The 23,693-nt window shown below is 51.0% G+C and overlaps 10 protein-coding genes across 10 annotated transcripts; 5 read left to right on the top strand and 5 right to left on the bottom strand.

Annotated features, from left to right (window-relative positions):
- Positions 1-206: 206 nt before the first annotated feature.
- BDR25DRAFT_286703 (ribosomal protein S6e) lies at positions 207-1,466 on the top strand. The gene is made up of 3 exons (XM_033688266.1): positions 207-730; positions 824-991; positions 1,045-1,466. The coding sequence occupies exons 1-3, from the start codon at positions 275-277 to the stop codon at positions 1,138-1,140; spliced, it is 720 nt and encodes a 239-aa protein (XP_033547450.1). The 5' UTR covers positions 207-274; the 3' UTR covers positions 1,141-1,466.
- Positions 1,467-2,177: 711 nt separating this feature from the next.
- On the bottom strand, positions 2,178-3,686 carry BDR25DRAFT_303674 (ribose-phosphate pyrophosphokinase-like protein 1). The gene is made up of 5 exons (XM_033690048.1): positions 3,600-3,686; positions 3,428-3,519; positions 2,940-3,312; positions 2,459-2,813; positions 2,178-2,410 (listed from the first exon to the last, which is right to left on the bottom strand). The coding sequence occupies exons 1-5, from the start codon at positions 3,668-3,670 to the stop codon at positions 2,336-2,338; spliced, it is 966 nt and encodes a 321-aa protein (XP_033547449.1). The 5' UTR covers positions 3,671-3,686; the 3' UTR covers positions 2,178-2,335.
- A 635-nt stretch (positions 3,687-4,321) lies between these two features.
- On the bottom strand, positions 4,322-6,784 carry BDR25DRAFT_303672 (uncharacterized protein). The gene is made up of 4 exons (XM_033690047.1): positions 6,620-6,784; positions 6,205-6,538; positions 5,274-6,154; positions 4,322-5,218 (listed from the first exon to the last, which is right to left on the bottom strand). Exons 1-4 carry the CDS (start codon positions 6,701-6,703, stop codon positions 4,751-4,753), a joined length of 1,767 nt encoding a protein of 588 aa, XP_033547448.1. The 5' UTR covers positions 6,704-6,784; the 3' UTR covers positions 4,322-4,750.
- A 673-nt stretch (positions 6,785-7,457) lies between these two features.
- BDR25DRAFT_355093 (uncharacterized protein) lies at positions 7,458-11,168 on the top strand (the record flags this gene model as incomplete). Its single annotated transcript, XM_033695405.1, has 18 exons — positions 7,458-7,856; positions 7,903-8,008; positions 8,063-8,127; positions 8,158-8,294; positions 8,332-8,393; positions 8,425-8,455; positions 8,488-9,476; positions 9,509-9,586; positions 9,639-9,738; positions 9,784-9,815; positions 9,862-10,037; positions 10,074-10,086; positions 10,155-10,215; positions 10,268-10,394; positions 10,442-10,575; positions 10,635-10,710; positions 10,750-10,996; positions 11,035-11,168. The coding sequence occupies 18 exons, from the start codon at positions 7,458-7,460 to the stop codon at positions 11,166-11,168; spliced, it is 2,967 nt and encodes a 988-aa protein (XP_033547447.1).
- Positions 11,169-11,797: 629 nt separating this feature from the next.
- BDR25DRAFT_286694 (phenylalanine-tRNA synthetase) lies at positions 11,798-13,733 on the bottom strand. Its single transcript, XM_033688265.1, has 2 exons — positions 13,564-13,733; positions 11,798-13,355 (listed from the first exon to the last, which is right to left on the bottom strand). The coding sequence occupies exons 1-2, from the start codon at positions 13,703-13,705 to the stop codon at positions 12,022-12,024; spliced, it is 1,476 nt and encodes a 491-aa protein (XP_033547446.1). The 5' UTR covers positions 13,706-13,733; the 3' UTR covers positions 11,798-12,021.
- Positions 13,734-13,842: 109 nt separating this feature from the next.
- Positions 13,843-15,338, top strand: BDR25DRAFT_261660 (mitochondrial carrier). Its single transcript, XM_033686717.1, has 3 exons — positions 13,843-14,052; positions 14,157-14,263; positions 14,325-15,338. The coding sequence occupies exons 1-3, from the start codon at positions 13,911-13,913 to the stop codon at positions 14,997-14,999; spliced, it is 924 nt and encodes a 307-aa protein (XP_033547445.1). The 5' UTR covers positions 13,843-13,910; the 3' UTR covers positions 15,000-15,338.
- A 150-nt stretch (positions 15,339-15,488) lies between these two features.
- Positions 15,489-16,914, bottom strand: BDR25DRAFT_342910 (calcineurin binding protein-like protein). The gene is made up of 2 exons (XM_033693779.1): positions 16,515-16,914; positions 15,489-16,465 (listed from the first exon to the last, which is right to left on the bottom strand). Exons 1-2 carry the CDS (start codon positions 16,644-16,646, stop codon positions 15,794-15,796), a joined length of 804 nt encoding a protein of 267 aa, XP_033547444.1. The 5' UTR covers positions 16,647-16,914; the 3' UTR covers positions 15,489-15,793.
- Positions 16,915-18,378: 1,464 nt separating this feature from the next.
- Positions 18,379-20,088, top strand: BDR25DRAFT_303670 (insert subdomain of RNA polymerase alpha subunit). Its single transcript, XM_033690046.1, has 3 exons — positions 18,379-18,565; positions 18,619-19,184; positions 19,242-20,088. The coding sequence occupies exons 1-3, from the start codon at positions 18,515-18,517 to the stop codon at positions 19,621-19,623; spliced, it is 999 nt and encodes a 332-aa protein (XP_033547443.1). The 5' UTR covers positions 18,379-18,514; the 3' UTR covers positions 19,624-20,088.
- BDR25DRAFT_261649 (mitochondrial co-chaperone-like protein GrpE) lies at positions 20,000-21,185 on the bottom strand. The gene is made up of 3 exons (XM_033686716.1): positions 20,901-21,185; positions 20,359-20,760; positions 20,000-20,308 (listed from the first exon to the last, which is right to left on the bottom strand). The coding sequence occupies exons 1-3, from the start codon at positions 21,150-21,152 to the stop codon at positions 20,276-20,278; spliced, it is 687 nt and encodes a 228-aa protein (XP_033547442.1). The 5' UTR covers positions 21,153-21,185; the 3' UTR covers positions 20,000-20,275.
- A 473-nt stretch (positions 21,186-21,658) lies between these two features.
- Positions 21,659-23,103, top strand: BDR25DRAFT_325422 (DUF453-domain-containing protein; the record flags this gene model as incomplete). Its single annotated transcript, XM_033692218.1, has 2 exons — positions 21,659-22,752; positions 23,001-23,103. 2 exons carry the CDS (start codon positions 21,659-21,661, stop codon positions 23,101-23,103), a joined length of 1,197 nt encoding a protein of 398 aa, XP_033547441.1.
- Positions 23,104-23,693: the final 590 nt, after the last annotated feature.

Genomic DNA, 23,693 nt, shown 5'->3' with positions numbered 1-23,693 from the left:
TGCAAAGAAGGGGAGCTGGAGGCCTCAAAGAGCTGGAAACAAACAAGATAATGTGTTTGATTTCGACGTTTCGGGGATTGATGATATAATGAAGCACCATGTAACTAAGCGTACAAGGAATCACAAGTGATCGCATCGCTCGGTTGATAGTTAATCCGACACTACTCGCTAAGCCCACGCGAAATTTCCACCTTACACACCCTCAACTTCGACCGGCCACTTCTCGACAACTAACCCCAGATTCAGCACCCGCATCTCGACAGCGTCTGTCAAGATGAAGCTGAACATCTCATACCCCGGCAATGGCACGCAGAAGCTGATTGAGGTCGACGATGAGCGTAAGCTCCGCGTCTTCATGGACCGTCGCATGGGTCAGGAAGTTCCTGGCGACACTGTCGGCGACGAGTTCAAGGGCTACATCTTCAGAATCACAGGCGGTAACGACAAGCAGGGCTTCCCGATGAAGCAGGGTGTCATGCACCCGACCCGTGTCTCGCTCCTCTTAGGAAAAGGCCACTCCTGCTACCGACCCCGTCGCACCGGCGAACGCAAGAGGAAGAGTGTTCGTGGTTGCATTGTCGGCATGGACCTCTCTGTCCTCGCTCTTAGCATCGTCAAGCAGGGCGATAGCGAGATCCCCGGCCTGACCGACACCGTCCACCCCAAGCGATTAGGTCCCAAAAGGGCCACGAAGATCCGCCGCTTCTTCGGTCTCAGCAAGGAAGATGATGTGAGTTTTCTCATAGCTTCTTCGCCAATCCCCTGCGCGGGTTGAGTCTGAGCTTCAAAAGATTGAGTCTGATACATCGTGTTTCTGTTCTAGGTACGCAAGTTCGTCATCCGCCGTGAAGTCCAGCCAAAGGGCGAGGGCAAGAAGCCATACACCAAGGCTCCAAAGATCCAGCGTCTCGTCACTCCCCAGCGTCTTCAACACAAGCGTCACCGCGTTGCGCTCAAGCGCCGCCGTGCGGAGGCTTCCAAGGATGCTGCTGTACGTACCACCACCACAAGTCGTACAAGTCCATTTGCTAATAAATGGTTTAGAATGAGTACGCCCAGGTCCTCCACAAGCGCATCAGCGAGGCCAAATCCGCCCACGAGGAGGCCAGGAAGCGGAGGGCATCTTCTATGAGGCATTAGGGCACTTTCGAGACGCGAGAATGAGGTTCGACAATGATCAATGATCTACTAGCATCCGTCGAAAAGAAGGTGTGGGTTAGTCATTTCGGTATGAAAACTCCGGGTTCTCTAAGCATGGTCTCTCGTACCAAGGACTGCTCGGCGTGGCAGTTGTTTCCTGAATAAAGCAATTGCATCATATTCCACGACCCGAAGTGTCTGTTGCTCATCTTCCCCTGTGTCACCCCGATCGATCTCCGAGCTGCTACCTAGTTCCTCTTTCGGGAGTGTGAATTGTTCTTCTCTTTAGTGCAATCGTTTCGTGAGGGATTTGAAGACCCCATCTCAGAACCTAAGATATAAATAGCAACTATTGGTTCCGTCCGAAACAGTACTCAGCATCGGTATAATTCCCCGCATTAGGTAGATCCTCTTCTCTTAAAGGGAATTTCCCTGAAAGTCCTCCCCGTCAGCCCGACCCAACATCATTTGCACTCATCCGATGTTATTCTACTTTGCTCGTCCTGAAAGGAAGCTCCCGACCGGTGTTTCTCCGGCACAAACCTCCAAGGGAAAGTCTAACCACAAGCACGGCCGAACAAAAACCCAAAACTGATATGCATTAGGCGCCTAAACCTTAAATACGCACTGTTGGTGAGCAATGCATTGGAGCTATCAACCGTCACCCGATCCGATTCCTTAACGGGAGCGGGCAATTATATTGGAAGTGGCGCTAACCAAAGTTTCGACTCTCAAGCCCGATTTTGTCTGCATGTCTCGGAAGATTATGCAAAGTGCGGCGTCATGTTGAAGGCATGATGCCGGTAGAGGTGAGATGGCACCATTCAAAGACAACGAAGTTAGTTCAACGTTGACCAAGCGTCATCCGCCAAGAAAGTCTGCTCTGAACACTGCTAAGATCGGCGGTTTTCGGCACAGTGGGGCCAGCGACGCGGAATCGGGTTCTATCACGATTCGGGGGAAATAATGAAGCTAGAAGTTGGTCGTAGGGTAAGGTGAGGCGATCCACAGCCTAGCCCAGGGTGCTGTGTCAAGAAAAACAATAGTATTATGTGGTACCAAGATCACGCAGAAGATTGTCACCAATATACTGCGCTATCTAGCTTGAACTTCCCACTCCGCCCAAAGTTACATTGTAAACGACTTAGGAATACATGCTAAAGATGTAGGGGAATCTAGATCAGACAAGTCACTTTCAGTCTACAGGTGCATGCTTGAAGAGGAAGGAAACGCTTTCGCCATTATGAGTACGACGACAGGCTTCTGCGAGCTGGGCACCTGTTAATTTAAGGCCTGAAACACTATGGGATACACTCACCGTTGGACTAATGTCGATGGTTTCAATGCGATCGCAGCGCTCCTTCTTCTCAGAATGTGGCACTGTGTTAGTCACCACAATCTTTTTCAGCTTGCTGCCGTTAAGGGCTTCCACAGCGTTTCCACTCAAGATGCCGTGAGTGACAATGGCAATGACGTCCTTGGCGCCGTGCTGTATCACAACATCTGCGGCCTTGACAAGAGTTCCACAAGTGTCGGCCATGTCGTCCACAATGATTGCTGTGCGGTCCTTGACATCTCCGACAAGGACCATCTTTGAGACTTCGTTGGGCCGGGCGCGTTCTTTGTGAATGAGTGCGAAACCGAGGTCGAGACCATCGGCAATGGATGTTGCCCTGCATGTGTGTTAGCACGTGATAGTTTGCAATTGCGTCTGCAAGGCCGGCGGGTCCCGCGATGGATCGCACGCGAGAATAGCGAATCCTAGTTGGAGAAGGTCCCTTAAGGTGGGGTACTCTTACCTCTTAGCTCCTCCAGCATCCGGGCTTACGATTACACAGTCCTTGACGTTGAGATTTTCACGTATCCATCTCAAAGTACTCGGCTCGGCATAGAGATTGTCCACTGGCACATTGAAAAAACCCTGGATCTGACTTGCATGCAAGTCCATGGTTATTACATGATTGCAACCGGCTGTCTGGAGCATATTTGCCATCAGCTTTGCCGTGATTGGAGCTCGAGACTTGTCCTTCTTATCCTGCCGCGCATACGGAAAGTTTGGTAACACGGCAGTAATACGGCGAGCGGAAGCAGTCTTGCATGCATTGATCATGATGAGGAGCTCCATGAGGGCATCGTTGATGTCGCCTGGGGGGGTGGACTGCAATATGAAAACTAAAAAAAGTCAGTAAAGTTAGTTGCGCCATTTCCCCAGACTTCGGGAGATGTGTGTCATGCAGTGGGGAATGGAGAGGGGCCGAAGGAGGGCAAACGAAATAGACGCCCATACCATCTTCGTCTCTCACAGATTCACCGATAGTCACCGATGTTTCCTGGTTGGAATATTGGAGAACAAGGAGCTTGGTAGGTTCTATTCCTAGTCTTGCGCGCGGTTAGCTTGGTGAATCAAATATGGGTGAGTAAGTGAGGTAGTGAGGCAGTAATGGGGGTGAAGCAAATACCTCTCAGCCACAAGCTTTGCGAGCTGCGGGTGGCTGTTTCCGGTGAGCAACTTTATGCTGTTGGTGGCCATTGTGGTTGTGTTGCCGCATGTTGAGACATGAATCTCCTTCACGAAAGATCGAAGTTGAAAAAGTTCCTTGGAGGGGCGCTAACCCCACATCGGCAAAGGAAGAACGTGTCACCGAAAATGCCAAGGCCTACGGATTCGTGCTTTAACCGAAGCTCGATTCGTCATGGCGAAACACCACACACCTCGAAATACGAGGATGAAAAATCCATCCGCCCTCTGGTCACGCTTCCTCCCGCATCGTGGGGGATTTGGTCTTGGGAAGGGCGAAATCATCCGCTTAGGCGCATCGCGCACTCCGGTCACAGGCCAATATCCCGCCCTCATTCAAAACAACCAGGAGTCCAAGCTCCCGCGTCCTAGCTTCCCCCTCTCAAACCAGCCACTTAATATTTCTCCTTCCTAATTCTGCCTCCTGCCGTCTTCATCTTTGTTTGATCTTAGATGCACGATCTATCCCCAGATTCGATTGCGCTTGGTATCTGATTTTCGAAAACGTTATCATTAGGCTATCGAAATCTTCGTGTTTCCTCGTCCACAGTTCAGAGTTAGCTTTTGTTCACTGTTAATCGACAACATTTTACACTTTCGTTTCTTGTGAGAGGTTGCTTGGCATGGCAATATCGTTTCTCAATTCTCAAACCCCTGCAGGGTGGATCTCAATATGATACGCTACGATGCATGTTCCCTCATTCATCTGCAATCAAAAAGAAAACATGAAACATCACAAGCCTCTACACCCTAACTCCGTCTTCGCCTCGGACGCCGACTGAATATGCTGACGGGCTTCAAAATATGCAAGGCGGCCCGGGTATCCTTTGCGATGGTACAAAAAGCAAAAACCATGGCGAAAACGTTTCCGCCACCAAAAAGTGCCGATCCATAACTGGGCATAAAAAGGACATGGAAGAGAATACGAAAGATAGTGCGGCCGTAGCGACATGGAAAAGGTGAAAGAAGAAATTAATACAGGAAATTGTGAAGATGAGCTGGGTCTGAAGTTGTCCCAAATATTAATGTAATCACCACATACGGTGTGCTTTTCGATCTAAAATCTGGGTCAAAGTCGTCTCGTATTCGTCGTTAGCATGCAGCTTGCTCGCACATTTTTCCGATGGCTTGCTCGATATCTGAGAAAAGATTGAGGACATGTCCATCGGCATAGATTTTAATCGATTCAACGTCTTTACGTTGAATCCGAGATGGGCTTTCGGTCTTCACCGGACTCCTTGGCGGTGTAGTCTCCAGCATCTCGCGTGGGCTTGCAGAAGGGTTCAGGACGAGAGCCGCCGCAACGTGCTCTAGAAGCTTTTGGCGAAGTCGCAACCGTCTATTCTCAGCTTGCTCTAGCTTGAGGATAAATTCGTCGATTGAGATGTCGAGTTCAGCCAGGGCTTCCTCCTGCTTGAGAAGGGACTCTCTTGAGAAGATAACGGTCTCACCACGCTTCAGATACGAGATCATACGACCATGAAGCTTTTGGCGGCCTGCCCGCAAGGACTTGTATGTCTTGCGAAGATAGTCGCAGCGTTCGTCCAATGCTCTGAGCTCCTGAGGGGACGTTAGTTGCCACAGTTCAGCCTATAAAAGGGGGGCTTTCACTTACCCTTGCTAGTGATGCCACGTCGCGTTTGTTCAGAACCTCGAACTTCTCTGCCTGGTCGTATGCTTGTTTGTGGAGATGTTCTTTGTCCGCATCGTTCAGTTGCCTCGTGGCATCAGAGATCCGCATTCCCCTGGGTAGCTTCCAGTTGTCCTGCACTGGAGTCTCTGGGGTATTTACTTCTGAGCATGTCCGACTTCTCTGCCTCTTACTCGACCTTCGTACTGGCCTACCCCGGTCGATGATGGAAGTATCGGACATGTTTCTGTTATGGCTATGGGTAGCTATAGGATCTCGCTTCTCAACTCTCGGCGAGCCACGACGGTCAACCGCACTTGAAGGTGATGCGGCGCTGAAGGCATTCGACATTGCAGAGATAGGGGTCGGGAATGGAGCGCTAACGTTTGGTGATCGGCGGGTATCGATCGCAGAGACAGGCGTAACTCTACCAGAATTAAGCGGGGCAGGTGTATTCAGTTGTGTCTTGCTGGGTTTCGAAGTAAGTTGAAGAGGGGCAGGCGATCCCTTGCGCTCTACAGAAGGCGATTTTGGTGGGACCTCAGGAGGCAGCTCGACAGCTTCGAGTATGCTTCCGGTATCAACTTTCAACGACGGTTTTGAGGAGTTGATACTGGGACTGAGGATAGGGGATAGTGGCTTTCCAAGAAGGGGGGTGGTTTCTGATCTAGTAACGTTGGGCAGCTCTGAGGAGGCTGGGGAAATTGTTTGCTCTGAAGGTAGAGACATGGGTCCAGTCACACAGGACATCAGAGCGTCTCCAAATGGACCAGCTCTCCAGCTTGTGCCGGGAGCACTGCTAGATCTCTCATGGCCAAATGCCTCTGATGAAGCCTTCCGGAGTGGTGGTCGCCCTGGAATTGTTGCTATGCGCCGTTAACGAACGGCAAACCCAGAGCTGAATTGCAGTACTTACGAGAATCAATGGACATCTCTTGAACTGTAGCCATAGTGCCACCCAGTTCCGGCACACTGACCTTTCTCCTCCTTGAAAGCGAGCCACTCCGCTGCCAAAAAGGGAGACTCTCTGCTGGATTCGCAGCAGTATCACTCAGTGAGGTAGGAGAGCGACCCATCGACAAAGCAGAGAGCTTGTCTGAAGAAGGGCTCGGCCTAATCAGTCCCACGGGGCTTTTGGATGCTGTCGATGGCCACAATTGATACCTTGATGAACCAGAGGACTGTAAATTCAAAAAAGATGGGCTCTTCTCCAAACCCTTCTCCACGAGGCGAATTGGTTCCGGCGCGGCCTGGATATTTCTCAGCGATTTTGATCGGCGGGGTAGATGGTAATTCATTTGGATGAGTGAGGAAAGGTTCCAATCACTTACTGGGTTCTTGGAGGACGTTTCGGAGGTTATATAAACATTTGATTTATCGGCATCCGGCCGCATGCAATTGGCGATGTGTGTCATGGCCAACGTTTGAAGTGACCGTGGCTCACTGTCTTGACTGCAAGGTTGATGAGACTCGGGAGGCGGGCATGTCAAACATGTAGGCGTTCCCTGCAGTAGTGTATGGCAGTATGGCACTGCGGTGCTTTAAGTGTGGCTCCTTCAAACTGCTATTGCTACATGCAAAGGCGAGGAGTGCCCCTGCTAGGAAAAGTACCAATAGCAAGCGATAAGTCCAGGCTTTCGGGGGCGCATCCAAAGATTAACAGACGGGCTTGGAGTGAAACGCGGGCCTGACCTCCCATGTCGGGCGATTCGTGGGGAACCTGCATGGTGAGCAAGGGTTTGATGTGCCACACTACGAGAGGATGCATCGTAGCCCTGCCTATAATTGGCGCCTGTATAGATATGCTTATACTGGCGAGTCAAGGGATTTGCAGTTTTTTTTTGGTGCCGTGCAGGAGAGGACGTTGAGGGCGGCGGTGGGCCGCTTGGTCTTGCGTTGCCTTGGATGCTTTGGATGAAGCGAGCCCCGACGGTTCGAGAAGAGTTACACACCTCTGCACGACTGCTCGTGCACATGACGATGGGCTGCAGCGCCGGCGGGCAGCCAGCGTTCATGCGGCCTAGCAGCAGTCGCAGCTCTGTTGTTTGCATCTGTCCAGCGTTCCATTCACCTTGACGGGCTACTGAGGGCGGCGCCGGGTGAGCAAGCTGCATGCGGCAGCATCACCGCTTGGGGAAGAGACGGCAAGCAAACGGCTAGAAATTATTAATGAGTGATAGGAATTGCGTCGTTTTCCCTCGCCCATCGGTTTCCGTCTCGTTTCTAAATTTTCGTCACAACAGCAGGACTTCCTCCGCAAGCCCCGGCATCGGCTGCTGCCCGCGGCCCTTCAGCGTTGCAGGTGGGGGAGCACACAGACACGGCAAGACGCTGCTAGGTGCTCAATTGGGTCCTGAGAGGGCATCCCGGAAGGAGCGGGGGGAAGCCAGGAAGCCTGCGGCGCTGACTCTCGAGTCTCTGGAGGGGGCAACGGAAACGTTGGATGCGGGTATCTGCCGTTTGGCACCCAGGCCTGCCACGCGAGCTCCGTGCCCCTGCCAATCAGATTGCTTGCTTATCGAGCTTGACGGCGGAGAAGAAGCGTGGCTTTCTGCTTTCACATCAGAAGTTTCTAGAGACCATGAGCGCCTTCTAGTGACGACGACGAGCGCAGGAGGACGGCAGCGAGACAGGCCTGAGCCCATTGTTCGTAGCCTCAAACGCTGTGTGCAGTACTGTGGGGACCTCGAGCGACCTGCGTAGCCAGAGTTTTGAACAATGTCGATTAGACAAAATGGCCCTGGAGTAGCCCCGCTGGGAAATGCCCTGTTTAGGTGAGAGGGCAAGCATCGCATCTGCTACCAGCATTCAGTACTTTGATCATGGCCTGCACCTCCAGGTATTGTAATCCCGAAAACCCCTCGCCCAGGACCCTTCAACTGCACCCCGCCAGTGCCCGCCAGGCGTGGATTTGCAGTCCCCGACTCGGGAGGCAGTCCTGGAGAGTGACAAGCACTCAGCAAGCGAAATGAACCACACTCACATAGCCATACTGCCATCGCTATAGTGAGGGTTGCTGACTTCTGTGGGAGTGCACTAGCAGCTACAGAGAGTGGATAGCGCGAATAGCTGCTCGTATTGCGGCTATCACCAGCAGTGCGAAACGTATCGGCGGGCCAGCTCGTCAAGTCACAAGCTCCCAATGAGGACCCACTAATTGACATTCCGTGAACCAAATCAGATTGAGGCCTTTTCCGAGTCCCGACGAAGCTCGTAGCGACAAGAGAAATAAGAATCGCCAAGCTTCTACTCTGTTCAAAGTGGGTCTTGATTGCTCTCTTGGCAGTCCCTTCCCTCCTCCGGACACGGCACCATGCCTATTTCAGTCTTCCCCTCTTGTGAATTCCACCCTGAGACCTGCATCTGCAGACGATGGAGGGAGATGCATCCAGGAACCCGCCTCTTCACATCTTCATTTACAGCAGCTATCTAAAATATACGATCTGCGCCTTCCTCACCAGGCCAGCACAGAGCATGAGAGATCGCCTATCAGTTTTTATTGCCTCCATGCATTTGCGGATCGCCTTCACAGAGTCGATGTCGGGAGCCAACTGGCATGTTTCAAGCTTGAGGCGCTGCCCCCATGTCCCGGCTCAATTTGCGTGAATTGCTTCTTCGCCAGTGTCGCCGAGAGAGCCCTTGCCAAAGAAACCTTCATCAGTAGAAATTGTCGGCCTTGCGATCAGCCTCTAGAGCCAGGAGAAAAGAAGGCAACAAAACGAAACGGTGCGGCTGCAGCTGGCCACCTCGCGTCGCTCGCAACCATCCATCTCAATCGGGAACCCTTTTGTTTCCTGTTCTCGGACTCCCCTGACGCAGTTCTGATTTCTGATGCAAGTCATGCTGCGACGGCACGCCAAGAAAGCCTTGACAGTAAGCTTCGAGCGGCGACCCAACCCAGATGCACAGACGTTCACACCGACTCATGGACAGCCAAAGACTTCCCTCTTGTGTGTTCCGCCGACTCCGTGACACGAAGAGTACCTTTGTGTACTTGCGTTCGGGTGATCTTGCAGATTCTTGCTGCTTGCATGCCGCCAAAGATCGCACAGGAGGCCCGGCCTTCCAAAAACAGACTTGTTGGTGTAGTCACAAAAAGCAGCGGGCTCCATATCGAGAGGACCCCGCATACATCACATCTCGCATGTGTGCCTCTTAGAGACGAAACTGCCTCACAAATGACTATCCGTGATTCTCTCAATACGGGTCAATCTGCACAGAGTACGGGTGGCTTCCAAGTTTGACCGCCGCACCAGCGGGTTGGAAAGCTGTGACGGGCTCCAGAAAACTCGCCTTGGGTCTTTGAAACAATGGACCACCAAGCCTGTCTGTTACCTCGAACGCCCTCAGGCTTCAGCACAGTTGACCCAGGTTGGCACTTACCACGGAACATGCTAGGACCTGCTTTTGGGCAGAGACTTGTATCTTCTGCACTCTCTCCCTCATTCTAGTAACGGTTGCAACGGGTTTAAATTTCTTTGTCACGTTCTGCCAGTGGTGCCCACCTGCTGAACGTTCATATCGTTGGTCTTTCTTTGCCGTTACATAGTCTATTCAATCCTTGTGTACTCAGTATTCAGTGCCTTCTATCCTGTTATCATGATCCCCGCGAGGCTTCCTGGCAAGAATATATCCCGCACTCGGCTATGTCACTTCAAGTGCTTGGGGCGAATCTTAGATGCCTTGGTGGTCCAGGCATCCCAGCTCCTCTTCCTCTCCATGAGCGTGGAGGGATCGCCTCGTGCGGCTGTCGGGTCCTAAAACACACGTCATGGGATCCGGGAGGATATCACAACTCGTCATTTCCTTGGGCATGAAAGATGCCTGGAAAAGAAATAGCTAGTATTTCCTTCTCATGAAAGACAGGAAATTCGCTGTGTGCCTTCTGTTTCTGGGGCTTCATTTACAGCTTTGGTGGGCGAGCAGAGTTGAAATTTGACGGTTACTGACCTTGCTGCGTTTCTTCTGTGTTTCTCAAGTTTGAGTTCAAGGACATGGGGCGACAGGCAAATCTCGTTTCCTTCCACTTCAAGGTCCATCCTTGGATGCCATGGCTTGCCCCGCAACACCTTGATTGAAACCTCGATCGAAACCTCAGAAGAATCAGTTTTTCATCCTGCAATACTTCTACCCGTCAATTGAAGGTCTGTCAGATCAAAGGTAGCAGTGGGGGTTGCATTCCTCTTGCTGATGTCCGTGACTGCTCTATTTGGCAGCACGCAAGGGTAGTCCTCTCACAATCTCGAGTCTCCGAACCTTTCAAAACTTCCCTTCGTCACCTCCAACCGTCATGACTGCAGCATGCTGATGATAATATTTAGATTCTCGTTGTCGTTGGCAGCGCAGGCAAGTTTGGCCGACGACCAACACAGCCAACCGTCCGTCTGACATCCTACATCCGCAACCGCCAGGATTGCTTCAAGTGTTCCTTCTTCATTACTAACTCTCATTCGCGGTGTAGTGTTTCTTTCTTCCTCGTTATCCCTTCTCATGTAAGAATTTGTGCGCTATTACCGTCTCCTCACGAGCTGTTCTGTACTGGGTAGTTGAATATCTTTCATATATGCCGCACAGCGGAGCGCCTGAGGCCGAATATCCACAATCAGAATCAAAAACGCATTCGCTGAAGACGACAACGGATAGCGCCCCTCGAAGCACAGTGCGTCCGTATCGTTTCTCGTTTCCAGGAATCCGCGTATCTTCAGCCTGTCAGCCAGGCTCTAGCACGGGACTCCTCCCGACCAAGCTCAACACTCAGCACCAAACACCTTGATTCGGGCGATGCGAACCAACGTGGCCATCCTCCTGTTCCTCCATCCGGACTTTGAACCTGACGTCTCGTCTCCGTCTGATGTTGAGTACGGGCTCCGGTTGGGCTAATGTCTCACCGCTGATTCGCCACACACTCACCTCCCAAGTTCCCCATTATCCAAGCCATCTTAAGCTTATTCGCCCGGTATATCGTCTATATCTGTCATCTGATATATCCCCAGCCCTCGCTCTTGGCAATCTCTCCTCTTGTCGATAAGCGTCTGGAGGTTTTGACGGGCCTCCGAATCATCGCCGTGCGGCTAATTATAACTGCTGGTTCTCTGCACTGTAAAAGCGACCACGACCCGGTGCCGGGTCGCGCATTGCATCTGCATCTGCGCCTGCGCCTGTCTCTGCGTCTGCGCCTGTTTCTGCGCTGCTGACCACCCCCATCGACTCAATTAAAGTGTCACATGGATCTTTGTGGTCCTGAATCCGGACTTTCAGCCTGACACGGACCTCGATGTGCCGGAGATTTTTTTTTAGCGGTGTAGCACAGCGACGGGATTGCGTACTGGTGTCAGATTGTCAGATTGCTCGATATGGTAACGAACAACAAGCTGGCAAGCAATGCGATGCAATGGACAGCGTGTCATGCAGGGGTGTAGACAAGAGGACGAATTCATCTAGGCTCCGTGAAGCCGGATTCTGGAGGCGAAGGCGTTTTCCCCGCAAAGATGTGCATGATGGGTGTTTGCCAGACGACCGACCTCGATGATCTCTTTCAGCATATTTACTATGAAGGGAGATGCGATGCTGCAAACCCCTATTTTCCCGGTAAAAAGGCGGGGCTCGAGTGTAGTTTACATGTACATCTATGTCCAAAGACATAACCATGGCTACATATATGATACAAATAAGACGATATTGGTCTAGCCATCGTATGTCTGCCCCTCTTCTCCCAAAGCCACAATAACCCTTTCTATCGTAATTCCACGCCCAATTTTTCAACCAGCTGTTGCCGGAACCTCTCATGTAATTGATTTGTCTCGTCGTTGGTAAGGGTACGTTCGAGGGATCTATAATTGGTGCGATAGCAAAGGCTCTTCCGTCCCGTTTTGGGGTGCACGAATTCATCCACTAGCCTCACATCCTCGACCAGGTCCCCGCAGACATCGCGGGCAATCTCCATAACGTCGTTTTCGTGGAAGTCCACGGGACTTAATGCATTTCGGCTGAGGCCCCCGGCTGCGCTAGAGCTACTTCTTAGCCAGAAGGACACGTCCTTGAAGCAGGTGGGGTATTTGGAGAAGGGGACGAAACGTCGGATTGGGGCTGCGGAGCTGAATTGGGAGAGGAAGCGTGCATCTGTGCTCCAGAAGAGGCGGATATCTGGGATGGAGTAGAGCAGCATGGCGATGCGCTCCAGGCCTAGACCAAACGCCCACCCAAGACGATTGGGCACCCCGGCGTGGCTCATGATGTCCTGTTTGACGATGCCGCAGCCCAGCACTTCGAGCCAGTCGTCTTGCCAGAAAACCTCCAGCTCCCAGGATGGAGAGGTAAAAGGGAAGTATGCTTCGACCCATCGCACTTTCAAGGGTTCATCTGGGGATGCAGGTGTCTCCCCTGCTGCTACTGCAGCTCTTGATGCAGCATTGAAGATGGCTACGACGACATCCTCAAGGGAGCGTTTGAGGTGCGCGGCAATCGCTTCTACCTCCTCGGCAGAGTGACATTCTTGGAGAGGGTTGCGTTCGGGGTGGGAAGTCGGACTCGCATCCTCGACATCGATAGAGTGCGCTGGTATCTTGGCAACATCCGCCCATACTGCCTGTTTAAGACTCGTGCTTGCATCTAGTGAATCCCTATCCCATGTCATAGCCCCCTCCATCTGATGAAAGATAGGGTAATGGCTTCGATCAATAGCATCACGCCGGTAGACATCTGCACTGATAAGATATCCGGCACTTTCGTTTGCGCGAAAGGTGTCTGCTTGGTGTGCAGAAGTGTGTGTGCGGAGTACAGTATCCTTATTCAAGTAATACGTATCGGTCCTTGAGCGGCCAATATGATCTGCGGGGAATCCTAGGGAGTCGAAATTTTGCTCCACTGTAACCACAGGGAAAAGCGTGTTGTGACACTTGTAATTCGGAAACCGAGACTCTATTAGCTGGCGGGTGATGGCGATTGGATGATCTTGTTGGAGATGGAGACGGCGAGGAATTGCAGAGAGAATGGTCGAAGGTGTGTTCATCCATTCATCCGTTTTGTAGACTTTGTCTTTTTCTATGGTGACCTCCTTTGGCGTAGTCCCTGGGTCTTTCTTAGACAACAGCCTTTGGTAATTGTAATGGAATATGCTCTTTGAGCAATTGAAATACCACATCTTCTCCAGAACACATTGAAATAAACGCTGAACAGAAACAGCGCTGTGCCGGAGAACAGACATTGACAAATTTTAGAAGAAAGCTGAGTGTACCGAGTCCAGAGACTTGGAATGAATCATGTGACCCCTGCTTACCTGGAATTGAGGAAACACGGCGAACACATCGCACAGAAAAAAGCCATGGCCATGGAGTAGGAGACCCTCTCGAAATTATTCTTAAAGAAGTGCAACTTAATCGACAGCTAGCTACCGCAGCGGCAGGAGCAATCCACATCATGACGATCGAGCTGTGGTGTGGTGTTGTAAAAGTGGTCCAATGGTGCTTGGGCGAAAACAGCTCAGGCACACGCGATGCCAAGGGTACCCAAATTCCGAAAGCCGAAGCCCTAAATTCTAGTGACGTCCACTGACAGCCGCACATTCATACGCTTCTCCTGTTCTAACACTCCTCGCTACACCTGACATGCAATGCGACTACGACGATGCCAACTCTCACAAAACAGGTGACCGCCACGGAATTGAAAAAGAGCGGGGATGTCAAGAAGACGATTATTCACTATCCATTCTGGTTCGGCGGAAGCGCAAGTTCTCTTGCAGCATGCTTCACGCATCCATTAGATTTAGGTATGTCAATTCTGTCAGTGTGCGCTTGGAGAATGAATCCTAACATGTTCTGCAGTTAAGGTACTTTTTACAGGCTCACTTCGTGCCAATAACGCGCTTACCAGTTCAGGTCAGACTTCAAACACAGGCGCACCATGGCGTGCGGAGGAATATGCTGCAGATGTTTGTGCACGTTGCACAGGACGATGGAATCAAGGGTCTATATCGTGGTGTATGTCTACCCTAATTCCATGTTTGGCATTGAATGCACTACTAACCAGTTTCTCACTCAGCTCTCTGCCGCACAACTCCGTCAATTGACTTACAGCATGACACGATTTGGCGTCTATGAAGAGTTGAAGGACAAATTCACCACCTCAAAAAGTGAGCCCTCCTTCTTCACACTCGTCGCTATGGCATCTGCCTCCGGCTTCCTTGGTGGTGTAGCCGGCAATCCCGGAGATGTCCTCAATGTGCGAATGCAGCACGATGCAGCGCTTCCTCCAGAAAAACGCCGAAACTATAAACATGCGATAGATGGGCTCATTCGTATGACAAAAGAGGAAGGCATCCGCTCTCTATGGCGGGGTGTATGGCCGAACTCGTCTCGAGCTGTTCTCATGACAGTCGGCCAGCTGGCTACATACGACGGATTCAAGCGCGCACTTTTGACCCACACACCGCTACAAGACAATTTAAACACACACTTCACAGCATCATTCCTCGCGGGCTTCGTTGCCACGACTATCTGCTCACCCGTAGACGTCATTAAAACGCGCGTCATGAGCGCCCATGATAAAAAAGGGATAGGCCACCTATTAGCAGACATCTACCGCACCGAGGGGTTCCGGTGGATGTTCAAAGGATGGGTACCCAGCTTCATCCGAGTCGGACCTCATACCATCCTCACTTTTCTCTTTCTCGAGCAGCATAAGAAAATATATCGAAAGTTGAAACAGTCGGAATAGCGACAAGTACATACGCGAGACTTCTTGTTTGTATAGTTGGCCTCAGATATATAGGGCAGTATTTTCGTTTTTAGCATACATGTGCATGTCTTGCATTGAAAGGCGTTCCTGGGGCCTGGTCGGCTATGCGTAGAATTGGCACTCGGTAATTGGATATGGACATATAGATGGAATACGGAGATGGTACGATTTTAAATATGGTCAACCAGTCTCGGTCCCGGGAGTTTGCTTGAGCTAAGTCATGTCATGTAACAATTGGGCCCGCTGCAGCATTTCCCAAACCCCCTCTCCTCTCTCCCCATAATCCTGGTATGCTACTTTGGTCTCTCAATTGACGCGGTAGAACATTCAATCAATAGATCTAAATCTGCCCGTCTCCGCCTGCTGCAAAATAAATGCTGTTGCAACGTTCTTCGTACTGTTGGAGACATTAATCGTTGCATGTACGCACGAGGGTCACTAATAGCTCACACAAGAGGAAGAAGTATTAAGACAGGCCAATCTCCTCTTACGGTAGATCTTTGGCTATTTAAGCATTTTCGATATTGCTAGGACTCAGATAATTACGAGCCCGACTAACAGTAGTGTTTGGAGCAGTAGCTAATGCTCCGAAATCAGCCATACCCAGTATCACGGTATCACGATTCGAAGAATCCATGCCCCGAAGCCCTGGAGCCTCCAACGCCGTAACATGCTCGTCTCAACTAGAGGCAGTTGATGTTTTGGTAGGTAATACAAATTGCAGAATGAGAGTAAATGAGTTCATCACGCTATCCCATGATTTCCGAATTCAATCATGTCATGAACTCGACAGGTGGCCGCGCCGTCGAGACTCCCTTCCCCTGTGCCTTTTGCTGCGATATGGGCCCCTCGATGCCCTCCATGGCGTCCGCTGTCGGAGTCATAGGCAGAGGGCTCTCGGTAGTGTCTTCAACTGAGATAGCTGGGAGATCGGGGCTGTCGCCATGATCGTCTGGATGGTAGACTAAGGTAGAGCTGCCGGTCCGTCGTCTCTGAACTATCGGGCTCCTTTCCGGATTTCCTTCCTCCGTTGGGGGTAAGGGACAGTCGTAATGGTCTGCGTGTAGGCGCGCGAGCGCAGCAGCAAGATCCTCGGCATGGACAATTGTGTTTGGAGCCTCCTCGTTATGCATTTCCCAGCCCATAGGTGGTGAGGGTGGCGGTGAAATGAAGAACAGCTTGTCGGACTTTGGTAGTGGCAAGTGTTGATCACTGGGGTTTAGAGGCGTGTTTAACCCGAAGTATATCCTGATCCGACAACCCATGAGAAATTCACCGTCAAGGTTTTTGCGGATTTGAACTGCTGAGTCTACATCAAAGAAGGACACGACGATTCGACGGAAGGATTTGAGAGGCGCCCATGTATGGACTGCGCAATGTTGGCTGATGAGTTCGCGAATCTGAATAAGGTTCGACGGCTTGAATATTTCCGCTTCTTGGAGATTCTAGACATACATTAGCTAGGCATAGATAGTAGTGGTAGGAGATACATACTGTGATTATGAGAGTGTTCGAGGGTGGTGAGGGCTGCACGAGCGGTGGCAGGTCGGAGAGGTCTAGTGACAGTGGCGATTTATTACGAGAAGATGCTCGCGAGCGAGATGGAGATGGTATTTCTGCAGACATTTTGGTGGGTCATGCAAACGTGCTACAAGATGCTGTGTAGCAGTGCGGAGTTGTAGTTCTGCTGTTGTGGGAGTTGTTGAGGGAGTGGTGGAGGGGACATTTACTTTTATGTATGCTGATACGGTCAAGGCCGCGGGACATGGCTTTCCGCAACCAGCAATCGTGGCGGAGCAAATGCCAAGCTAAGCCAGCGCTTTGCGTACCAATCCCTGCTGCCGAGGCCTTTGCATCTCGAACCTTGAACTTCGACATTCACTGCATCTTGTCGTTTGATCTTTGTTGTAAAGTCTTATAATTGGCTTCCAACTGCTGCAGTTGTCTTGTCCATTTCTTTCAGAAACCCCTTTCAACCAAGGATCTGCTCTAGTAACCTGACTTCCTTCGCCTTCTTCTCCCCTTTTCTCGTGCCTTCTGGCCTTTCACTGCACTGCCCCGGATCGTGACCTTCAACAAAAATCTTATCCACGGGGCTCGGCAGAACGCGCGGCGAGAAACTCAAGGACTGCCTCTCCGCAGCGGACTTGGGTCTTGGTCCGCCACCTAGTCTGGTAGCCATCTGTCATACTGAACTCAGCCTCGAAATGGTCATTTGTCGTGCGCTCGGGTGAGGAAACTCGGGCTTCCTACTTGTGCATATTGCCCCTTTAGGATGTGTCAAGGCCACGGTGGCTTAACGTCTAGGCTTACCCCTTAGGATGTTGAATATTGTCCCACTTCTCTGAGCTACCGGTTCAACCCATATCGCACTGCAAGGCCGATCTTGTCGTTCCACCCTGGTTTCTGTGTCGCCTAATTTCCTCTCACTCTTATTCCTCTCTTTGCATATGTTTAGGGTGCGCACAGTGCATTGTAAGCACAGAAGTCTCCTAAGCTTTGTCGACCAAATTCTACCTTCGTAATTTCCCAACTTACAATATTGATGATGTCCGAGGCGCTGCAGTATTTCCATTAATCCACGCTTCTATCCTGACAAAATGCAGAACATGTCGCACTAGATTCTAGATGCGGCAGTTAGGACAATTCCCCTGTAGATCTGACAAAAGCTTGTACTACTCAAATGTGAAGTCATAAGGCTAATCGTCAATCTCCCTCAGGAACCGTTTGACCCCCGTTTTGGATTGCATTTACATCAGATACGATTCGATGAGCATGTGCGGGGTTTGTGTGATCGCCGACCTGTCCTAGACGACACGGCAAAGCTTGCCATCTGAAATTATTTCGTCTTTCATCCTGATCATGTGGCTCTTGGACGAGTTTCAGTGTCGTCGGTATTTGATACAGGAATTCCAAGAGGGTGTTGGTAAGATTGTATGATGAATATAGAAGGGCGAGAAGTATGGAAGTTTCTGAGCATGCAGATCTGCTCCTCTATCAGAATTCATCAAAGCACATTGGTATGTCATGTCAATGAGTGCTTCAAGCAACACACACTACTACGTCTTTGAAATATTCCTCGCTTAGAGTTGAAGTATCAAAAGACTTTCCATATGACCGAAGGAGAGCGATTGAAGATAAACCATGCCAACCTCAGCTCGAGGAGTATCAGTGACTCTCCAAGCAAGCGCGAATACGCTCACCGCTTAACTCCTTATCACGTAGCTTCGTGTAGTGAAAGGAGGTGTGGCGTTGCACCTGTGGCGCGGTTTGTTATTAAGCAACCCTTTTTGTGGCGCAACGCCGTGTTTAGCCTCAAGGCTCGCCTTCACCGAGATCAAATAAATCCCCAACCCCACTTAAACCCATCCTCCTGATCCACAACGCCCGTAACCAGCGCCGTTGTCAGCTCGACGCCTCGCCCGCCACTGCGCCGCAATCTCGTTTCCTGTCAAAACAATCCGCCTTGCGCTTCAGCGGGCAACAGCGACAACATGGATCCCTACGATGTCGAAGGCGGCGCAATCAACGTGCGCTTCCTCCATGTAAGGCCTCACGATTCCCCAGTCTGTCGCACGGAATACTAACACAGCTGTAGGCTGACAATACGCGCGCGAAATTCCTAATCCAGAATTTCAACCTCGAGACGGCAAACTCGCTGCGACGGGTCATGCTGGCCGAGATCCCTACTATTGCTATCGATGTCGTTGAAGTGCTCGACAACACCTCTTCACTTGCTGACGAGTTCGTCTGCCACCGCCTCGGCCTCATCCCTCTTTCCGCTAAGGGCCTAGATGATATCATATACTCGAGGGATTGTGAGTGTGAGGGATACTGCGATCAGTGTTCGGTGACGTTGACGCTGAACGCGAAGTGCACCACGGACGGGGTAATGAAAGTCTGCGCACGAGATCTGGTAGTTTCGGCGGGCAGGCCAAATGAGACGGTCGGCAATCCTGTAATCATGGATCCAGAGGGCCAGGGCAGCACAATTGTGAAGTTGAGGAAGGGCCAGACTATCCATATGCGCTGTATTGCGAAGAAGGGTATTGCGAAAGAACACGCAAAGTGGGCGCCCAGTGCTGCGATTGGGTTCGAGTACGATCCAAACAACAAGTTGAGGCATCTGGACTACTGGTTCGAGGAGGATGCAAAGAAGGAGTGGTAAGACATCTCATGGAAATCTTAGGGGTTTAATGTGGTGTTAACATGAACTTCCAGGCCTGTTGACGAAGAGAACGCTAACATTGACGGCGGACCCCAAGAAGACGAGCAATTTGATTACAACGCCGTCCCCACGCGCTTCTTCTACGATGTGGAAACCGTCGGCGGCCTTGACCCAGATCAGATCGTTCTTCAAGGCATCACAACGCTGCAGCGGAAACTCGCCGAAGTCATTAGCAGCTTAACAGGTGGCGACCAAGGCGATGGTGTTGACGGTTTCGGTGCACAGAGTCCGCAGATGAATGGTGCGGGCTTCGGTGGACAAGATCCAGGATATACTACTCCATATGGCAATGCCAGCGTTTGGGGTGGGACAGGCGGTGCTACTCCGTACGGTGCGACGCCATATGGTGGTGCCGGGAACGGGAATCAGTGGTGATCTTGACGCGATCATCATCCACAGATCTCCATCTACTGATCCTCACTCCCATAGATCCCATGAGAAGCTCTCCCGTTACCAAAGCTACCCGCAGCAGCTGAGATAATATCGACATAACACGCTCAAAAAGCCCCTTTCTGGCTTTCCGCTTCTCCGGCTTACCCTAAGTTCATTGAAAAATGCTCCTGTATTTGTATTGCATGGCCTGGAGTTCAAAAAGGCTTTGGCGTTGCACCAGGATCTCTCGGCTTGGGAGAGTGTTTGTCCATTGGAAGGCTCTTTTCCCAAGGCTCTCACTACATTGGCACTCGCTCATGGATATGATAGACTACTAGGTTCGGGGAGGCTAGAATCATCCAAAAGCCTTTGTAGGATTGAGCAGGATTAGAACATTACCATTCCATGAATGCTTAACATGCTAATAATCTGAGTCTGTCTCCATGACCATGGCTCTTCGTAACAGGTATTCTAGTAGTATACAAAATGGTGATCGCCTAGTCAGACATTCGCTAAAAAAAAATTTCGAAAGTGCGAGAGAGGGGATATATTTACACATGCCAGCTGAAATGCTAAAAACACCAGGCCCATTGAGCCGTACCAAATACTCATAGTGATACAATATTCAAGGAAATCGTCAAAATGCGCGGCGCTTTTATGAGTTCTTGACTACGCCGACTTTAGCAGCCTAAAGGATGTCAGTGGGATGCAAGATGTGAGTTTTGGCAGGATACTAACTCTAAGAACCCGTCCGTTAAGCATAAACCCTTTCTGCTGTGTATGGAAAACAGTGCCATCCTCCTTATCCGGCTGCGGCGTCTGGAACACGGCCTCGTGGATATTCGGATCGAACTTCATGCCCTCTACCGATGGATCAAACCTCTCCAATCCATGTTTCTTCAGCGTCTGCATGAGGATGTTCTCCGTCATTCTTAACCCATCATGGAGGGTCACAAGATCGGAGTTTTCGGGAGAAAGTTTGTCTTTTGGGACGGTGGTGAGGGCGCGATCGAGATTGTCGACAGATTCCACGAGATCACGGGCGAAGCGTTGGAGGGCGAAGTCTTTGGCGGCTTGGACTTCACGTTTTGTGCGCTCTTGAAGGTTGCGGAAATCTGCGACGCTGCGGAGGTATTTGTCCTGGGACGAGTGAGTAATTGAGTTTTGATATGATGGACTATATCTATATGATTGTGTGAGAAGAGCATTGCAACGGCTATAGATCTTGAGCCAAGCTCAGGCAACACTGTTTAAGAAGTCAGATGAAAGAATATGCTAACCTTCAAGTCGATAATTTCCGCATCCTTCTTTTCCGCTTGCTCCTTTAACTGAGCTGTCTCAGATGATTGCTCATCGGGCTTGGTCTCTGGGGCGCCACTGCCCTCCTTCGCCGCGGGCTCAGTGTACCATCTCGTCGAGGAAGGCGCTCGTGTGATGTGCAACCGCTGACTAATAGGAACGAATGGGGATCGGGTTCGCAATGGGGAGCGCACTGCTCGCTGGGATGCTTGAAACAGGTTCCTTTGAAGCATAGTCGATTCGAGGAGAGATGTGGTGGTGTTGAGGTTGGCGGCTCAGAAAATTTCGGAGGATGAGTGGATGTCCGTGCGGGCCGAGTGATGCAAGTGGAAGCCCTCGGCTTCGGTTCCGAGTTCAGCCCTCAAGCTCATCTCGCCATGCACAACATCTGCTGGAGGTGAATTCGGGGTGCGTTATGAGACCAGTACTCACAAGATCGCGCATTCAACCTATAATTGGCTATATTCGCTCGAGTTGTTCCCCAAATGGCCACCAGTCGCGACTACTCACTTCCCAAGATGCACCTTCCGATGCCGCGAATATTCCTTCCCAGACTTCACCAGCGCCTGCCCCTCGGCGGTCACTACAGAGACCCATAACAGCTGCCTACTACCGCGGTGGCACCTCTCGCGCTCTCATCATTCAGCCTCAGCATCTCCCTTTGGATCGATCAAAATGGCCCGCTATATTTCGCCAGCTCATGGGCTCGCCCGACCCCTACGGTCGACAGCTCGATGGCATGGGGGCCGGTATCTCATCTCTCTCCAAAATCTGCCTCGTCGAACGCCACAAGAAGCATTATATAGACTACACCTTTGTTGGCCTAGGTGTCAAGGACGACGAGGTTGATGTAGCCGGTAACTGCGGCAACATGAGCAGTGCGATTGGGCCATACGCATATAACTCGCGACTCCTACCTGCGAGTATTTATGAAAAGGGGGATGGACCCGTGGCTGTCACTATACGGAACACAAACACAATGAAATCCTTCCAATCTACATTTGATGTTGTCGGCGGACAAGCTGCTGTTCAAGGCAACTGTGCCATTGATGGTGTGACTGGCACCGGGGCAAAGATACAGCTTGAATTCTGGAAGCCTTTTGGGTCCAAGACCGGAAAGCTGCTGCCCACATGTAAGACGGTAGACATCGTCGCGGGTTTCAGAGCTACCTGCTTAGATGGTGCCAATCCAGTAATATTCGTGCGGGCTGATGACGTTGGAATCGACGGAACTATCCTTCCGAATGATCTCAACAGTCTATCGGAGAAGCTTGAGCTGCTAGAGAAAATTAGAAGAGCCGGGGCAGTAGCTATGGGACTGGCAAAGACTGAAGATGAGGTTCCGCGGACGATACCCAAGATTGGCATTGTTTCTATGTCTTCAACCCACGAAGTTCTCTCCGGCGCGACCGTCAAGAGTTCCGCGGTGGATCTGGTTGTCCGCTTCATATCTGACGCACAACCCCATCGGGCTATACCCCTGACTGCTGCTCTCACCACGGCCATTGCAGCAAGGGTACCTGGCACCATTGTCGAGCAGCTGCTATCACCAGACCTTGTTGAAAATGGAATGATCACGATTGGGCATGCAAGTGGAAGAATCCAGGTCAACGCCACCATGGCACACCATAATCAGTTAGAACCTCAATCAGCGACTGTTTACCGCACTGCACGACGCCTTTTCGAAGGAACCGTGTTTTGGAATGACGACGGCATTGCTGGTGCAAAAGAGGAACGAACGCCACAAGCACATTCATTAGGACTTGCATTCATCTTAGAGTCCCGCGGCGAGGACTCTTCGGCATTATTGGAGAGCTCACCAGCGGAACCTGTGTCGACCAAGGCAGACAGCTCCTCAGAAGAAGAATTGAAGTCCCAGGATCAGTCATCTACTTCTCCCACCGTTACCCCTCCTGCCACCCTCGAAGACCTTCGGCGCAATCGCCTTCTTATATTCAAACTGAACAATGCACAATCGCAGCTTAATTCAGCGTTGCAGATTATCGCTTCTGCAACTCCGCTCCATTCGTTTGATGGATCAGGTGATACTGTAATGACTAACCTGCGCCGAAAATCTTTAGGGCCTCCGGGAATGCCAAGATCATATCTTCATTACACAGGGCGCTTAGACCGAAACGTAGAGCACACGGCATCCAGGCTGTCCCGCCAGAAGATCAGACATGATCCGTCTCTAGAAATATCCCCTCACAACAAAAGACACTTAGACCGAAACACAAAAAGAACAGCTCTCGAGCTCTCACGCCAGAAGACCAGACACGAGCCGGCCCTAGAAGAATCATTCCCGGAGGGATCGTCCCAGAACAACTATCCGCAAGAGAATCGTCCTTAGGATCACCTCACAACCAAAAAGGTTTAGAGCACAATATAAAGCGAACAGCCCGCAAGCTATCATGCCGGGATAATCTAACCTCAGAAAGCGAAGAAAAACATGCTTCTCCAACGACAGAACCCCTAGCGGTCAACCTCATTCGAAAGCATAGAACCGTTCCAAAAACACCGTGCCAGTAACGTCTTGGGTCTGGCTATGCGAAGCAAGGGTTGCTGAAAAGTGAATGTGCTTAGAAAACCGGAGGGACTGGAACTTCAACCCGGGTTCTCCGGCGGATTAGAATCGAGCTCTAGGCGAACCTATGCTAAAATACCTGCGTGGAAGAATTCCTCGGTTGTTCAAAAGGTGTGAAGTGAGCGCACTGTAAGAGATCTGACAAGAGCTAAAGCCTAACTCGGATTCCATCCCATATTATTGACATAGC

The sequence above is a fragment of the Lindgomyces ingoldianus genome (genome assembly GCF_010093535.1).
Source record: "Lindgomyces ingoldianus strain ATCC 200398 unplaced genomic scaffold BDR25scaffold_16, whole genome shotgun sequence".
In the NCBI taxonomy this organism is placed as follows: domain Eukaryota; kingdom Fungi; phylum Ascomycota; class Dothideomycetes; order Pleosporales; family Lindgomycetaceae; genus Lindgomyces; species Lindgomyces ingoldianus.
Note: the sequence above shows the minus strand (reverse complement) of the source record. Positions and strands in the feature narration are given on the sequence as shown.

Bases quoted from the DNA above. Each gene is read 5' to 3' on its own strand.
- BDR25DRAFT_286703 (XM_033688266.1), top strand. From the start codon at position 275: ATGAAGCTGAACATCTCATACCCCGGCAATGGCACGCAGAAGCTGATT. The intron at 731-823 runs GTGAGTTTTCTC...TTTCTGTTCTAG, and splicing joins GTCTCAGCAAGGAAGATGAT to GTACGCAAGTTCGTCATCCG. The intron at 992-1,044 runs GTACGTACCACC...TAAATGGTTTAG, and splicing joins AGGCTTCCAAGGATGCTGCT to AATGAGTACGCCCAGGTCCT.
- BDR25DRAFT_303674 (XM_033690048.1), bottom strand. From the start codon at position 3,670: ATGGCCACCAACAGCATAAAGTTGCTCACCGGAAACAGCCACCCGCAG. The intron at 3,520-3,599 runs GTATTTGCTTCA...ACCGCGCGCAAG, and splicing joins GCAAAGCTTGTGGCTGAGAG to ACTAGGAATAGAACCTACCA. The intron at 2,411-2,458 runs GTGAGTGTATCC...ACAGGTGCCCAG, and splicing joins CCATCGACATTAGTCCAACG to CTCGCAGAAGCCTGTCGTCG.
- BDR25DRAFT_303672 (XM_033690047.1), bottom strand. From the start codon at position 6,703: ATGACACACATCGCCAATTGCATGCGGCCGGATGCCGATAAATCAAAT. The intron at 6,539-6,619 runs GTAAGTGATTGG...AGAAATATCCAG, and splicing joins AAACGTCCTCCAAGAACCCA to GCCGCGCCGGAACCAATTCG. The intron at 6,155-6,204 runs GTAAGTACTGCA...AACGGCGCATAG, and splicing joins AGAGATGTCCATTGATTCTC to CAACAATTCCAGGGCGACCA.
- BDR25DRAFT_286694 (XM_033688265.1), bottom strand. From the start codon at position 13,705: ATGATGTGGATTGCTCCTGCCGCTGCGGTAGCTAGCTGTCGATTAAGT. The intron at 13,356-13,563 runs GTAAGCAGGGGT...AGAAAGACCCAG, and splicing joins CCGTGTTTCCTCAATTCCAG to GGACTACGCCAAAGGAGGTC.
- BDR25DRAFT_261660 (XM_033686717.1), top strand. From the start codon at position 13,911: ATGCCAACTCTCACAAAACAGGTGACCGCCACGGAATTGAAAAAGAGC. The intron at 14,053-14,156 runs GTATGTCAATTC...CGCGCTTACCAG, and splicing joins CACGCATCCATTAGATTTAG to TTCAGGTCAGACTTCAAACA. The intron at 14,264-14,324 runs GTATGTCTACCC...TTTCTCACTCAG, and splicing joins TCAAGGGTCTATATCGTGGT to CTCTCTGCCGCACAACTCCG.
- BDR25DRAFT_342910 (XM_033693779.1), bottom strand. From the start codon at position 16,646: ATGTCTGCAGAAATACCATCTCCATCTCGCTCGCGAGCATCTTCTCGT. The intron at 16,466-16,514 runs GTATGTATCTCC...ATGTATGTCTAG, and splicing joins CGAACACTCTCATAATCACA to AATCTCCAAGAAGCGGAAAT.
- BDR25DRAFT_303670 (XM_033690046.1), top strand. From the start codon at position 18,515: ATGGATCCCTACGATGTCGAAGGCGGCGCAATCAACGTGCGCTTCCTC. The intron at 18,566-18,618 runs GTAAGGCCTCAC...ACACAGCTGTAG, and splicing joins TCAACGTGCGCTTCCTCCAT to GCTGACAATACGCGCGCGAA. The intron at 19,185-19,241 runs GTAAGACATCTC...ATGAACTTCCAG, and splicing joins GAGGATGCAAAGAAGGAGTG to GCCTGTTGACGAAGAGAACG.
- BDR25DRAFT_261649 (XM_033686716.1), bottom strand. From the start codon at position 21,152: ATGCTTCAAAGGAACCTGTTTCAAGCATCCCAGCGAGCAGTGCGCTCC. The intron at 20,761-20,900 runs GTTAGCATATTC...CACTCGTCCCAG, and splicing joins CGGAAATTATCGACTTGAAG to GACAAATACCTCCGCAGCGT. The intron at 20,309-20,358 runs GTTAGTATCCTG...GACATCCTTTAG, and splicing joins TTAACGGACGGGTTCTTAGA to GCTGCTAAAGTCGGCGTAGT.